Source organism: Cydia amplana, chromosome 2 (assembly GCF_948474715.1).
Source record: "Cydia amplana chromosome 2, ilCydAmpl1.1, whole genome shotgun sequence".
In the NCBI taxonomy this organism is placed as follows: Eukaryota; Metazoa; Arthropoda; class Insecta; order Lepidoptera; family Tortricidae; genus Cydia; species Cydia amplana.
Window position 1 is genome coordinate 4,215,641 of NC_086070.1, and position 16,851 is coordinate 4,232,491.

Genomic DNA, 16,851 nt, shown 5'->3' on the forward strand with positions numbered 1-16,851 from the left:
TAGATAATGCCTTGTAACGTTAAGTCCGCCTTTTGTAGCCTTCTTCCTTTTGAAATAGAGTAGGTAAATATAAACAAACGCCATTAACCAAGTTTCAAGTAAACTCCATTCTCGACTAAAAAATTAGGTGCTTCATGGTTATGGTCGAAAATGCCGCGTATCATCTGGCCCTCCTTCGTAGCCAAAAAGCGACTCCTGCATTTTCTAAAGGTGCCTTTTTGAGTACATTTCCATGATATACGTTTCTTGCTAACGGAGTTATAGCAGAATGAAAATCCGTTGACGACGGCGGTTTCCTTCCCTCGGGCGTTTTTAGCTATGATCACTGCAAAAATGTACAAAATTACATTTTTAAATTTTTACTATTTAATTATCTCAGTTTACATGAGACAGTGTTCTCTGTGCTCAACGATGTGCACTGAAGATCTCCTGAGCGCTACACCCTGAGGGCTAGAAGTGGCAAAGCATTGGCAAACAAAAATTTTGCGAAAAAAAATAGTTTGATCCCTTTACACGAACAATAAGATTTCAGTTAGAGCATGATTATCTCAAAAAGTTCAAATAGAACAAGGCAGTAATAGTAAAAAACAAATATAAATTGAAATAAAAATGTATTACATTTTAATATGTACCTCTTTATTTAAGTTCATTTGATAAAGAAAACAGATACAGTCGAGAGTTTAACGAAAAACTAAAATAAATATCAAAACATCTTGGAATGTACTCAAATGATGTACCTATCAAATTAAGAGCCACGTGTGATCCAGATTGGCGCCGAGAGGTTATCAATCTTCACTGTCATTAAAAGCTCCTACATTTCATTTTACTTTCACCTTGGTTACTCTCCCTGTAGAAACATTAGCAACTAAATTTCAGAATTTAATATATAATCCATTTTGAATAACAAAATTGGGTGGTGCATGATTATGATCAATAGCAGCGCGTAGTACGTGGCCATCTTTAGTAGCGAGGAAATGGCTTCTGCATATACTGTGCTTAGTACACTGCCAAGATATAGTGTTTTTTCTTACTTTTTTTGCGCAGAACGTAAAGCCATTAAGAATCGCTGTCTCCTTTCCTCTAACGTTTCTTGCCAGATACACTGCAAGAGATAAAGATAAAATATAGGAGAAGATTGCATTTGTACCTTTATTCCTATTTGCGTTACAAGATAAGTTAAATTCATAGTACCGCGGAAAATAATTTAGACACGGGGTTGGAAGATCAGGTTAGCAGCCGCTTTCTTAAAAAGTAACTATTCGTTTCCTGGGTGTAGTTAACGGCCTCCTAGCCTTGTCAGCAGTGACGCTGCCTACGAAGCAAGAGCTTGTTCCCACCTTTTTCGAGTTGGTTAGTAAGTTATATAGGCGTGCGTGGTCATAAAATAAAGAATAAACCAAATTTTCATGTTTATTGAGTACATTTACAATAAAAATATGTAACAATTCACAAGTCTCAACAATTGCGGGCTGGAAACAGACTGCAAAGCAGTCCCAGTTTTATGAGCCGAGATTTCGTACGCCATGTAATTTTGCAGCAAGAGCATCTACATACATAGCACTCAACATCGATAGTAAACGTTTATTTTTCCAAATACTAGTAAAAAATATATACATATCTCGACAGTTTGCGTTCAAAACTGGCTACAATACTTAATTTTTTCTAAGCTAGAGATATATCTCTTTTTGTTAAGCTATCAGAAGATGATAGATACTTACTTTAAGTGCATAGTTTGATACGCTACTTTTGATGTTGACTAACTCGGTAGTTCTACCGAATCACAGTTTTTGACATTCAGCCGTTGAGATGGTCCTTTAGGTTTATAAATTCCATCTACTATGACGAACTTCGGGGCGATATGGTTATGCACGAAGTTACCTCTTATAATGGCCCATTCTTCCTTCGTGGCAAGGAAGTTACTAGCACAGCCTATGCCCGACTGTCTGCATTTCCACGATATAGTTTTTTGCCTCACAGTGCTGTAGCGGTATGGAAAACCATTAACGATCAACATATCATTTCCTCGCGCCGTTTTCGCCCAGATCACTGCGAAAAATAATCACAATAAAATTCTAGCAGTTGAAAACACCTGCCGTAAAACCACTTAAGTATTTATAAGTAAATTAACACAACTTTACAGTACAGTAACACAACTATGGTCTACAAGTTCAATACGTAATTAAGTAAATTGTAGTGTACTTTTTGAATTTGTCCGAGTTTATTCCTCCATTTTTGAAGTGAAAACTTCTTTAGCGGCGCTGGGCACTTTTTGAGGTGGGGAAAAAATTATAAACTCGAGACAGCGTAAGGCGATCACGTGACCGTAAGATTTAGATGGCCACTCATTTAGATGGCATTTAAATCAATAAAGAAAAACTCAATAACATTACATGAAAAAGGTTCTAATCTTGTACGGGCTGAAATACGAGGATCTCACAGTTACATTCTAACTTTATTAAATCGAAATCGCTAATAAAAGTGAACTCTAATACTCGTGAATAAAACTCAAAATATCATGACCAAATATATTTAGATGCGAGGTTTGCAAGGTAACTTTACAATTTCTATTCGAATTTTAAACAATTAACACTACAAATTTGAATTTCGAATTTAAACAAGCTCACTGGCCAGCAATTTCGGAACTAAAGTTTTTCAATAGAAAGGAGGATGGGTCAATTATACATAGTGCTGCAGACATTTTGGACTAGTCATTGAGTTTTCACTTCTGTCGGCACTCCCGGAGTGCAACCCGTTGTTTTTTTTATAAATTCCATAGAAAAACGACATTCGAGTGATAATTATTTTTAATATTGAAATGGGTTTATTTACATAACTAAAAGATTTATACAGCGGTACTACTAAACTAAATTAGTAAGGAAATATTCTACATTGACCATCACGAATTATACAAAACCGAGCTTAAGTGTAAGGCCTGAGTGGACGCTCGGAGCGGAGCGTTCGGCGGGGCGTGCAACGTGGCGTCGGGCTTACAAGTGATTTGAGCAGCGTGCACTAAGGCCGCTCCTATACGTTTGCATTTGTTTAACATGCACACGCCGCACGCCCCGCCCCGCTGCACGCACCGCCGAACGCTCCGCTCCGAGCGTCCACTCGTTATTTATCGTTTCTTTTTTTTTATTTAATTTAATTCCACAAAAACGGTATACCAATTACACTTGCTAATAAACAATTATATATATCAACAGAATTTTAACCATATCATTATATTTGACTTCACCAATGAGAGTCCTTAATTTATTTGAAACCAATTGTTTACAGCTTGATAAACATCCCGTTTCGAATACAATATCTTTTTGGATCATGGCTGTGCTGCAACTCCATACGAACAATTTTATTTTGGCTGTTGCATGTCACCCGCGCTTTACACTTGGCCGATCCCATGGAGCAGCGCCAGTATGAGTTGATGCGGCCGGCGTGGTCGAAGCAGAAACTGTAGTCGTTCACTATTAACACGCTCTTGCCTTTTAAGTTCCTTGCCCATGTCACTGTGGAGGAAAACTTTTATGTTCACTTGACCCGCAGTTTCAAAATAGGTTTATTGCACAAAATATAATATTGATCCTCAACCCAAATCGTTGATGTAGCTCGGATGGCTGCCAAGCTAACGGCTCGGCCACGACATTTCGCGACTGGCGACAGCGGCAGCGACAACAATAGGTGGGAACGAAAGGTCCGATCGCTGTGTGCGGTAAAATGGGACTGGGCCGGTAACATCTGCCAAATGCCGAACGAGTTGTGGGGCAAAATTACTACGGAGTGGGAGCCCGAAAACTCGAATCGGGGATCTGGCAGACCCTGCTGGCGATGGCGGGATGAACTGGACTCCTTGAAGAAGTGGCCAAACACAGCACTTTGAGATCAGTGGAGAAATTGGGGGATGCTTTTGCCCAGCAATGGGACACGACAGGCTCCAAATAATAATGTTGATGGATGTTTTACAATTTATTTTTATGTTTAAGACATTCCTAGTTTCAAGTTAAAAAAAAACTCTTTCGGTATGGAAATACGGTGAATGCATCGTTTATTTTTTTTAAACATATACACATGTATTGTTCGGATCCCTGCAAACCATATAAGTACAGTCCTGTCAGGGCCGGATCTAGGGTAGGGCGAGGGGAGCGGCCGCTCTAGGCGCCAAATGGTAGGGGGGCGCCAAAATGGCAGATACTGTGAAAACAAACATCTAGAAAAAACGGACGGGTAACTACGGAACCTAATACTGAGCATGGAGCGCCAAAACTTAATCTCGCTCTACCCTGATCGAGTGCTCGGGTCGGCGCTGAGTCCTGTTATCGAAAAGTCATACTCATAACAATTTGTCTATCTATAATAAGCCTTTAAACCCAAAACCTTTAAATAATATAGGTAACTTGCAAAATGTAACAACAGTATGACCATATGTACAAATTACTAAATTACGCTAAGAATTATTACTAATAAAGAAGTTATTATGAAAGATACAAAGCCATTTACTGATTAAATAGTTAAGTAAAATCCGTAACTTATCATGCGCCAGAATGAAATGGTTCTCGCACTTTTTGTAAATTAGCGAAGTTACTATAACGAAACCCAAAGTCACATAAAACATCGTAGGTAACCCTTTGAAGGCCACGTGCGTGACGGGCCATCGTGCATCTTGTCGGAGTGCAGGAAGGTTGATATTGGACTGTAGCCGCGCAAGTCAGTTGACCTCTTTGGCGGTCAAGGGGTTAAACTCTGATATAAACTCCATTCTTTATAATGAACTTATGAGGGGCATGGTTATGGTTAAGGTTTGCGCGAATAATCTGGCGGTCCGGGGTAGCCAAGAATCGGCTCTTGCACTTCTGATATGTGTTCGTGCACCTCCAGGAGACAGTCGTCCGCCGTATGCCGTTGTTGCAGAAGGAATAGCCGTTCACTACCACCATCTCGTTGCCTTTACTGTTTTTCGTCCATATTACTGAAAGGAAACAAATGAGAGTGATTAACCTAAGATCGATCCGATGATATTACTTATATAAAGTTTGTATGAAAATGAAATAATAAGCTACACGGAATGTGTAACAATATCTTTATTTAATTATATTATTTAAAGTAGGCAATTAGTCAATTGATTAATTGATTTATTAGTCAATAAATAAATGAAATATTTCAAACTTCAATGCTCATAACTGGTTAAAACAATAATACCTAACTTCAAAATATTCTAAATTAGTAATTTCAGAATACGATCAAATAAATATAACCATTGAAAGAAATAATAATAATACATGAATGTGACATGATGATCTGATCTGATCTGATCTGATCAGATAGATGACGATCGAGAATGCTCTGTGTAATTAACCTTGTCCAATTGTCCATCACCTACATATATTTACGCTACCTATATAATGAATATAAGTATAATTTAACATGTCCATCACATGAAAGAGGATCATATCGTGTCATATTGTCAATTGCAAATAGGTACTGTTTATTACTTTTAGTCCTAATTTTACCTTTTACATATTTTACAAATACTTAAGAAACTAAGCCACTTCGTTTCGTACCTGCAATGCAGCCACTTGGGCACCAACATTTTTAAAGGAAACTTAACTTTCTTATTTTTAATTAAGATTTAATCTTCAATAATCATCAATTTTGAGATGTGGCCGTAATGCCGGCAGGCGGCTATTTACGCTAAGCATCATAGCTTGAAGATCATTCCATCTCTTAAACAGTATTGAGGCGGCGGCGGATGGCTATGTTCCAAATTAATAAACTCTAACTGATTTTGAAAATCTGCCGTCACTCTTGCTTTACACTTTGTGGTGCCCAGCGTGCATCGCCAGTAGCTCTTGAACTGTTGGGCGGCGTGCAGGTAGAAACTGAAGCCGTTGATGATTAGCCTCTTCTTGCCTTTTGAGTTCGTTGTCCAAGTCACTGAAATAAAATGACGTTCACAATAAATAACAACGGAATCCACAAAGTAGCCAAAGCTTCCATCACCGATCTAGTGCGTTTATCTTACAAGTCATCATGTACTTACTAGGGCTTGCAATTCGAATATTCGAATATTCGGCCGCTCAGGTTTCGAATATTCGAATATTTTTTATTACTATAAAAAATCTATTTCATCCGCTGCAGTTACAGTTTCTGTGCGTTTTCCGGGTATTTACATTGAATGAGGAACGGTAGGTACCCAAATACGAAGGAAATAATATTTTTTACTGTATTCCTCTCGATAGACTTCGTGAATACAGTGAATACTAACGCAATTTGAAAGAAAACAAATTTGATCGAACCAAACCTGCCCAACTAGGTAGACTAACCATGCACCTTTCTGACGAATAATCCACCCAGTAGTCAACTAACTTTTACCCTTAAATATTCCAATATTATATAATTAGCCGACCATTCGAAATAAAAACTTGCCAAACCAAATAAAGTCAATAAAGATTCAAAATACAATGGAATTAAAGGCCTTTTTACAGGCCTCTGAGCGACTACAAGTTAATTTAAATCGGAAAATAATTACCTATTAAAAAAATGTCTTACATACCTAGTGTTTGGATGGTTAAAGATATATTATTTTACGCACCGACGCATTTATAATAAAAGTTTTATCTAGAAATATTGAATTTTGGCGTTTTACTTGTTTTTATAAATGTGGGCATCTCATAGTAGGATGATAAAATCTAGTCAATTAAGTGGATTTCTGCAAAATATCATTCGTTTTAGCAATATGTGAAAAAAGCTTTTGAATAAAACGATAATAAACCGATTTCTCGTTCCTTTTCTTATTTTTTATAATATTCGGATAATTAATCGAATATGTCGTCAGAAAAAGTCGAATATTCGAATACCTGAAAGTTTCGAATATTTGCAATCCCTAGTACTTACTATTGATGCTGACTGACGAAATGATTCCTAATAACATTTAATCTACAACGCAACGCGACCATCCTTTCTAAATTCGTATATAAACAAAAGAAAATGAGTAGTATACCCTTACGAATACGATTTTAGGTACTGTACATACCTATAGCTTGCTTCAAAAATAAAGAAACACTAAATAGGTTAGGTTCGGTTATTCCTAATATGTATAATTTAGTAGGTACGCGATTGAGCCAATGACCTTGATATTGTGAGGATCTTTTCTGTTTTTAATAGTAGTTATAATTAAAACCCATTTTATTGACTAGCAGCCACACTCTAAGTGTGTTCGCGGAACCCTAGGGTTCCGCAAGAATTTAGAACACTATGCTTTAGTCGCCTCGAAAAATTGTACTATGCCGCCACCGTATTGTAGGGTTCCATCAAGTATTTCGCTTTCCAAAAGGGTTCCGTCAAAAAAAAAGATTGAGAACCGCTGGACTAGAGCACATTCACAACATTATAATATAAAGAGTCATAGGTAGGTATTAAACATTAAATCAAATGGTGTTGAAATTTTTTCTAACAATTTATCATACAAAGTAGGTTTGGTGAAAACAATATATGTATATTATCTTCCTCGCGTTGTCCCGGCATTTTGCCACGGCTCATGGGAGCCTGGGGTCCGCTTGGCAACTAATCCCAGTAATTGGCGTGGGCACTAGTTTTACGAAAGCGACTGCCATCTGACCTTCCAACCCAGAGGGTAAACTAGGCCCGTATCGGGATTAGTCCGGTTTCCTCACGATGTTTTCCTTCACCGAAAAGCGACTGGTAAATATCAAATGATATTTCGTACATAAGTTCCGAAAAACTCATTGGTACGAGCCGGGGTCCGAACCCGCGACCTCCGGATTGCAAGTCGCACGCTCTTACCGCTAGGCCACCAGCGCTTGAAAACAATATATGTATTCCATTTAAATTACTATACTTTAACATGATTAATTGTAATAAAGTTTAGGCTCTCTAACTATTTTGACTAGCTTTAATAAACCACGGTTGACAGAAACCCCGCATTTCTTTAACCTATTTCGTGTAGTATTTTACAAAGTTTTATCAATTATCACATATATTTACAGTGAACATCTAGGTAACACTCCATTTCTTATAACAAATGTAAGCAGTTCGTGTCCATGTAACATATGTGCTCAGGTATATTCCTAATATTAGTCACTATAGGCGGGCCTTGCACTGCCCTTCGGTCGTGCAAGTCTAAGAGGCAGAGACAATCTTGCGGCGCTTGAACCAGTAGAACCAGTAGCTATTGTTGGTCCGAAGGTCTAGAAAACACTCCATTCCTTATTACAAATTTAGGTGGTTTGTGTCCATGCAACAGATTTGCTCGTATTATATCCCTATTGTTAGTGACTAGTAGGCGCGCCTTGCACTGCCCGCCGGCCGTGCAAGTCCAAGAGGCGGAGTCGTTTTTGCGCCGCTTGTGGCAATAAAACGTGTAACCGCTGATGATGAGGATCTCTTTGCCGCGGGCGTTGCAGGTCCACATCACTGAAAATATGGTAAAGTATGACTTTATATATATTTAATGGAATTATTACACTTGAGCGAGCTTTAAGCTTGTATTAAGTATACAACTATGTAGATAGCACAAGTGATAGGTGGATGAGTTTTTGTTGTGGTTAGGTAGAGCAAGGGAAAGCAGCTTTAGAAATTATTTTAGTTCAGATTAAGTTGGACGAGATATCAGACTTATGGAATAACGTGAATTCGAGACCGCTTGTTTGCTTCTCAAATAACCATTGAACTATTATTACTTACGTATAGAACCGGCACAGAGAACAAGTGTTTTGCGGCATGAGTTGATGTTGTTTTGACATCGAACCATAGAAGCGGAGCGTGAATCTCGCGACCTGTACGCGCAAGCGCCATGAATTTTACGTCGTTTACTACGTTTTGGTCGTATGGTACAAATTGTGATTGTGACAATTTCATTGTTCGGTATGGCTTCTCTATAGTAATAATAACTCAATGCAAATAACTGAACGGTCATGAAACCGGCTGCTTTTTATTCAGACTTTCTAACAAAGATAATAAATCAGAAGTAGGTTAGGAATGATTATTTTAATACCAAGCAGTTATTAGATCAAAATAAATGTAATTTTATTTATTAATCAATAAACGTAAGATCAGCTTCATTATGCAACTCAAAGCAGCAACATAGGTAGGTATGTACTCTACACTTATACTGTATTACTCTAATGAGTAGAATGAATACATATAAACATTCCCACAATACAATTCACAATTTAAAATACACTCCATGACGTATGATATACTTGGGAGCAGCATGCTCATGTTCTAAATGCGCACAAATCAATCTCCTGTCAACGGTGGTGACCACTTTGGCCTTGCACTTGGACCCGAACGTGCAGAGCCAGGCCACACTGGACTTCATGTGCCTCTGCAGGTAGAAGGTGAAACCGTTCACTATGCACAGCTCCTTGCCTCTCACGTTGCTTACGTAGGTCACTGAAATTTGAAGATTATTATAACAATCGGCCGTATTCGAACAATGCTTCTACGAGATCATTGCGGTACGATAACGATGTCAGTGGCAAAAGTGGCATTTCTTCAACCAAAAATGTCACTTTAGTGATCGGTATCGTAGGTAGTCGGTATACAAGGATCTTTATAATGGAACTGCTTGCCAAAACTTCAACCTCACTTTGGTTTTGGTTCATAATCCTTAATACATACCGGAATATTTTCGTGCTTTTTGTCGAGTTGTTCTAGTTGAAATTATCCTCAATATATCAATCCCGATAAGGAACCTCGAAATTGTTTAATGGCAGGCGTAACAAATTTCAAAACAAGCTGCGCCTGATGCCGGTTATAAATTTTTAACATATTCTCTAAAATAAAATGAGATGGGAAGAAATAACATTATTTATTACAAATACATAACGGTCAGTAACTTAAGTTCATAGCCTAACTATATTCAATAAAATGGTATATAAATATAACATCTATATTTTAAGATAATAACCTTTACTAATAACAAAATGCGGAGCTGCATGCGTATGTATCAAAATGGACTTTATAAACTTATTGGTGTATGCGTTGGTGATGACCCGCGCCTTGCAGTTGCAGTGGTTGGTGCATCTCCACTCGATGGTGTAACCACCACGACGCTTGAGGAAGAAGGAGTAGCCATTGTGTAAAAATAATAACACCTTGAAGATATTTATCATTTATTTTCTTGTCTTATTCCAATTCACAATAATCTCGTCTTATGACAACCGTTCGCTAGCAGGACTCAACAACCAAAAAAGAGCTGTCCGCCAAGTGTCTTTCTTTTTATACCCAACCAATAAGTCTTCAATTTCAAACTACCCTTAACTTTAAAAACTTATTAAGTAGGTATGCTAGGTCTTATTTCAAACTACCCGTAACTTTAAAAACGAATTAAATAGGTATGCTAAATACCAAAAACCCTACACTCGTCCATCCTGACTCCGTGTATGTCCTCATACACGTGCCAGGTGGAAACCCTACACTTGGCCGACAGACTACGTATACTACGTAACAGTGGATACACTAATCGCATAGGATACGAAACAGTTTCAATCAGGCATCAGCAAGTCAAAATCTCAAAAACATCATCTAAATAACATTTCGTATGCCTGCCACACAATTTGGACTAGAATTTACAGTTTCAAGGTTATTAATTCAGCGGTAAATTTTGACTAAAGCATACGAAGGGTTAAAATTGTTACTCTTCTGCCGGAGACATCCTGCTGGAGACGGCTCGCACCGGACTCTGGCGGCGCGAGGCGGGCTCCTGCTGGAGACGGCTCGCACCGGACTCGCACCGGACTCTGGCGGCGCGAGGGGGGCGGCTGCTGGAGACGGCTCGCATCGGACTCAGGCGGCGCGAGGCGGGGGACGCCGGTAGAGGTGCGGCGCTCAACTTGCTAAAAATATCCAACATTGGGTTAATAATCACAACAGTGTACACCTTGACTAGTAATTCAGGGTAACAGATCATTAAGTGCCATTTATTATTCGATTTTCATGAGTAATGATCATCTCTATCTGCAGGTAGATAGTACACGAACCAATTCAATTCTCGTGACTGAAACAACAGAGTACACGAACCAATTCAATTCTCGTGACTGAAGCACTATCAATCTTCCTGCCATATATAATATGAACCAGTTCAAATCTTTTCTAAAATGGTAGTACTTAGCTGTGTCAGCACACGAATCAAATCAAATTCTCGTGGCTTCAACATCATTTTCCATTATCATGTCAAGAAATCTTCAATTATAAACCTCACTCTTGAAACAGGAATATTTCCCGAGAACCTTTCAGTAACTTTAACCCTGACTATAATTTATAAAATATTACTATGATGAATAACAGCGATAATTAAGTAATTATTGTGTACAACTTGACCTATTATGTTCCCATTATCAATGCATTAATCATCTGGTACTAAAAACCTATACCTAATAGCTCCCCTCCCAATGTTTTCAGAGAAGGTCGTATATTCTAGCTTGTTAGGATTTATCCAAGCTGACAAAGTACTTAGTCCATCAATTGCAAGACGCGTTGGGATTAATATGCATATTGTTTTATGAAAGACTTGAACAGTATATTAATTCACTAAACGTCTTTATAGCATACCAAATCCCGCAGTTCGGGAATAAACATAGCACCTAAATAGGCGTGTTTCCGCAGAAAAAGGACCAGTAATATTTTCTCTACACGTTGAATTAAATAAATTATACGTTTCAAATGTTACATGGCAGACATAAACGATAGAACTGCAAAAACCTGATGTTTTACCTATCCGTACCTTCAGACTTGTTCTAGAATACAATCAAAAATGTATACCATGGAATCGCATATTTTGTAACTGAAATATGGTATCATTTAACTACTGGGGTGATTACGACGACGTTGTAATTATGTTTAGGTTGTAAGAAAACTGCCCACGCAATATGTATCACCAATATCCACTCAGAGATTTCTTCAAGGAAATACTTGCGTTAATTGAGATCTACATACTGGAGCTTCGCCTTTTTGTAAACATAAAATATTAAGAATAAATCTTTTAATTACGATTTGCGCACTAGTATAAATATAATTATCAAATTTCAAGTTCGGCAATAAGTTAAAGTATAAAAGTGAATTCTTTACCGCAATACGTGTCTTTAATAACCTCCCAGTTGAAATTAATATCTCTTATTATTAAATTATCTCTTTTAAAAACTGCCTCAATGGTAATCTACTATTATTTGACGAGTTTTTTATAGTTCATGCATTATTTAATATATCAGCTTATCTAGTAATGAGATAATGTTTATTATTGTACATCTATTTTTATCAAGTCTTAATTTAAACATAATAATATAACCAATAAGAGGCCATCAATCCTCCTCGATCTCGGTTTAATTGTGGTGAGTTCTACAGGTTCAACCATGCACTCTTCATTATCGCTTATATTAAAATCATCATATTAAAATAATTTCAATGTAATGCTGCAACATTAACTGCAGTAACCTATGAATTAAAAATATGATTCAATAATTCAATGATTCAATAATTCAATAATTCAACGATTCTACAATTCAATAATTCAACGATTCTACAATTCATTAATTCAACGATTCTACAATTCATTAATTCAACGATTCTACAATTCAATAATTCAACGATTCTACAATTCAATAATTCAACGATTCTACAATTCAATAATTCAACGATTCTACAATTCAATAATTCAACGATTCTACAATTCAATAATTCAATGATTCTACAATTCAATCAACCAACGATTCTACAATTCAATCAACCAACGATTCTACAATTCAATCAACCAACGATTCTACAATTCAATCAACCAACGATTCTACAATTCAATCAACCAACGATTCTTCTACAATTCAATCAACCAACGATTCTACAATTCAATCAACCAACGATTCTACAATTCAATCGACCAACGATTCTACAATTCAATCGACCAACGATTCTACAATTCAATCAACCAATGATTCTACAATTCAATCAACCAACGATTCTACAATTCAATCAACCAACGATTCTACAATTCAATCAACCAATGATTCTACAATTCAATCAACCAATGACTCTACAATTCAATCAACCAATGACTCTATAATTCAATCAACCAATGACTATAATTCAAGCCCAATAACTATAATTCAAGCCCAATGACTATAATTCAAGCCCAATGACTCTATAATTCAATAAACCAAATGACTATATAATTCAATAAACCAAATGACTCTATAATTCAATAAACCAAATGACTCTATAATTCAATAAACCAAATGACTCTATAATTCAATAAACCAAATGACTCTATAATTCAATAAACCAAATGACTCTATAATTCAATAAACCAAATGACTCTATAATTCAATAAACCAAATGACTCTATAATTCAATAAACCAAATGACTCTATAATTCAATAAACCAAATGACTCTATAATTCTATAAACCAAATGACTCTATAATTCAATAAACCAAATGACTCTATAATTCAATAAACCAAATGACTCTATAATTCAATAAACCAAATGACTCTATAATTCAATCAACCAATGATTCTACAATTCAATCAACCAATGACTCTACAATTCAATCAACCAATGACTCTATAATTCAATCAACCAATGACTATAATTCAAGCCCAATAACTATAATTCAAGCCCAATGACTATAATTCAATAAACCAAATGACTCTATAATTCAATAAACCAAATGACTATATAATTCAATAAACCAAATGACTCTATAATTCAATAAACCAAATGACTCTATAATTCAATAAACCAAATGACTCTATAATTCAATAAACCAAATGACTCTATAATTCAATAAACCAAATGTCTCTATAATTCAATAAACCAAATGACTCTATAATTCAATAAACCAAATGACTCTATAATTCAATAAACCAAATGACTCTATAATTCTATAAACCAAATGACTCTATAATTCAATAAACCAAATGACTCTATAATTCAATAAACCAAATGACTCTATAATTCAATAAACCAAATGACTCTATAATTCAATAAACCAAATGACTCTATAATTCAATAAACCAAATGACTCTATAATTCAATAAACCAAATGACTCTATAATTCAATAAACCAAATGACTCTATAATTCAATAAACCAAATGACTCTATAATTCTATAAACCAAATGACTCTATAATTCAATAAACCAAATGACTCTATAATTCAATAAACCAAATGACTCTATAATTCAATCAACCAAATGACTATAATTCAATAAACCAAATGACTATAATTCAATAAACCAAATGACTATAATTCAATAAACCAAATGACTATAATTCAAGAAACCAAATGACTATCAATACTAGATACTCGATACTAGATACTCGATACTAGATACTCGATACTAGATACTCGATACTAGATACTCGATACTAGATACTCGATACTAGATACTCGATACTAGATACTCGATACTAGATACTCGATACTAGATACTCGATACTAGATACTCGATACTAGATACTCGATACTAGATACTCGATACTAGATACTCGATACTAGATACTAGATACTAGATACTCGATACTCGATACTCGATACTCGATACTCGATACTCGATACTCGATACTCGATACTCGATACTCGATACTCGATACTCGATACTCGATACTCGATACTCGATACTCGATACTCGATACTCGATACTCGATACTCGATACTCGATACTCGATACTCGATACTCGATACTCGATACTCGATACTCGATACTCGATACTCGATACTCGATACTCGATACTCGATACTCGATACTCGATACTCGATACTCGATACTCGATACTCGATACTCGATACTCGATACTCGATACTCGATACTCGATACTCGATACTCGATACTCGATACTCGATACTCGATACTCGATACTCGATACTCGATACTCGATACTCGATACTCGATACTCGATACCTACTCGATACTCGACCAATAAATAAACAAAGCAACAAATCAATCAATTCACAGAAAATGTGCCGTTAATGAGCTAATTATTGTCCAATTTTGTTTATAAACAGATGGCATTATAAATGTGGAGCTTCCTTGCAGTTCAAATAGAAATCACAAAAGTTGGTCAAAGGCCTGACCGGCTGAGAACCACTCATAGATCGTATCTATTATTTCGTAAGATAAGATATATACGCGTTATTATATCGCATTGACATATTTAGGCAAAAATTTCTCATAATTGGTACACCAGTAATAGTTTCTATCGGTTCATCAAATTTATTTTTCTCAACTTATCCTCTGGCAATATATTCATCTTATACTTATGTTATATGTGCTAGATGTCGATGAACGAGATGAAGTCAAGCAATTCACGGTATCTAACACACATTACCATATCAATTCATTCATAATATAATAGTAAAAGTAGGTGTACATGACCTGATGTCCAGTGGCGCGTGCCTCTCGCTAAGGCTGTCGAAGCGGGGTTACTCCTGACTTTCACAACAGGACTCTGCTTCGGTCTGGATTCCTTTTTCACTGCCGCTGTTATTCCAGCTACATTCCCTTTCGCGAAGACCGAGGCTTCTGGTGTTCGCAAGCGCCGTTGATCATCATGAGTCATCGTCAGCCATATTCTCCAACAACTCGGCATGAAACGTAAAAGTATCCGGTGTTACATATACCTATATACTATATCATAATACCTTATAAACTATAAAGGAATTATATGACAAAATAATGTTTAATCTATGCGTCGTAGCAAAAAAAATGACTGAAAATTCAATGCCCCGTTTGCATAGTAAGCCATCTACTTATATTCCACAAATTTTAACATTAAGGATCAAAATCAAAACTCAAAATCTTCAATTAAATTGCGAGACCTGGTTATAAATCATAAATATCAATTTATCTCTGAAACTATGCGCCGTAGTGAAGAAATAATGAAAATTAAGGCACCCTTGAATACTCCAACCAACACATATCAAGACCCACGTGTTGATATATTCTGCCTAATTCCCACATGTGTGTGGGTAAGTAAGTAGCAAAGAAGTTAATAACTACAGTCACGTATCTACTTATTAAGAAGAACACGTGTACTTGATTTTGTTAACTGAACATTATTATGCCTAGCTGTCGGTGGCATGGTGGTTAAATACTTTGAATTCTCGACAAACTGACGCATATATTCTTATGATTACACATTGATATTATGTCCATTTAATTACATTTATGGGTCAAACTAACCTAAGTTTAACTGATATGCAATTAGATAGCCTATAATCATAATCATCATAATATTATTAATAAATGATGCAGGTACTCATTTAAATTAAATAAAAATGTTACCAGTACCATATTTCTTACGTAATCCATTAGAATTTCGTATAGTTAATTATCTCCAAGCTCAGAATAAGGGTCATGTTATCAGTTATCTCACTAAATCAATAAGTAATAGCAGTAGGCGTGTACTTACGTTCTGCACACTTCTGAAGTGTAAAAATAATAACACCTTGAAGATATTTATCATTTATTTTCTTGTCTTATTCCAATTCACAATAATCTCGTCTTATGACAACCGTTCGCTAGCAGGACTCAACAACCAAAAAAGAGCTGTCCGCCAAGTGTCTTTCTTTTTATACCCAACCAATAAGTCTTCAATTTCAAACTACCCTTAACTTTAAAAACTTATTAAGTAGGTATGCTAGGTCTTATTTCAAACTACCCGTAACTTTAAAAACGAATTAAATAGGTATGCTAAATACCAAAAACCCTACAATTGACTATCATCATGTCGCCTCCTCGACGGGACTTTGTCCATAGTACTGGAAATACATAGGTATGATGATCGAACAGACTCAAACAGTGCCTATAACGTGCATAAAACGCTTAAAGAATGAAGAGATAAC

At 36.2% G+C, this 16,851-nt stretch overlaps 1 protein-coding gene across 18 annotated transcripts in view; it reads right to left on the reverse strand.

Moving 5' to 3' along the window:
* LOC134661654 (protein tramtrack, beta isoform) overlaps window positions 1-16,851 on the reverse strand; it is a 506,900-nt gene that overhangs the window by 231,041 nt on the left and 259,008 nt on the right. Inside the window, exon 5 of one of the 18 annotated variants that reach the window (XM_063518067.1) lies at window positions 8,168-8,427. The exons of the other annotated variants lie outside the window; for them this stretch is intronic. Within the exon in view, the coding sequence (XP_063374137.1) occupies window positions 8,183-8,427 (245 nt within the window). The 3' untranslated portion in view covers window positions 8,168-8,182. Of the gene's footprint in view, window positions 1-8,167; window positions 8,428-16,851 lie in introns of those variants that run through there. 18 annotated transcript variants of the gene reach the window in all.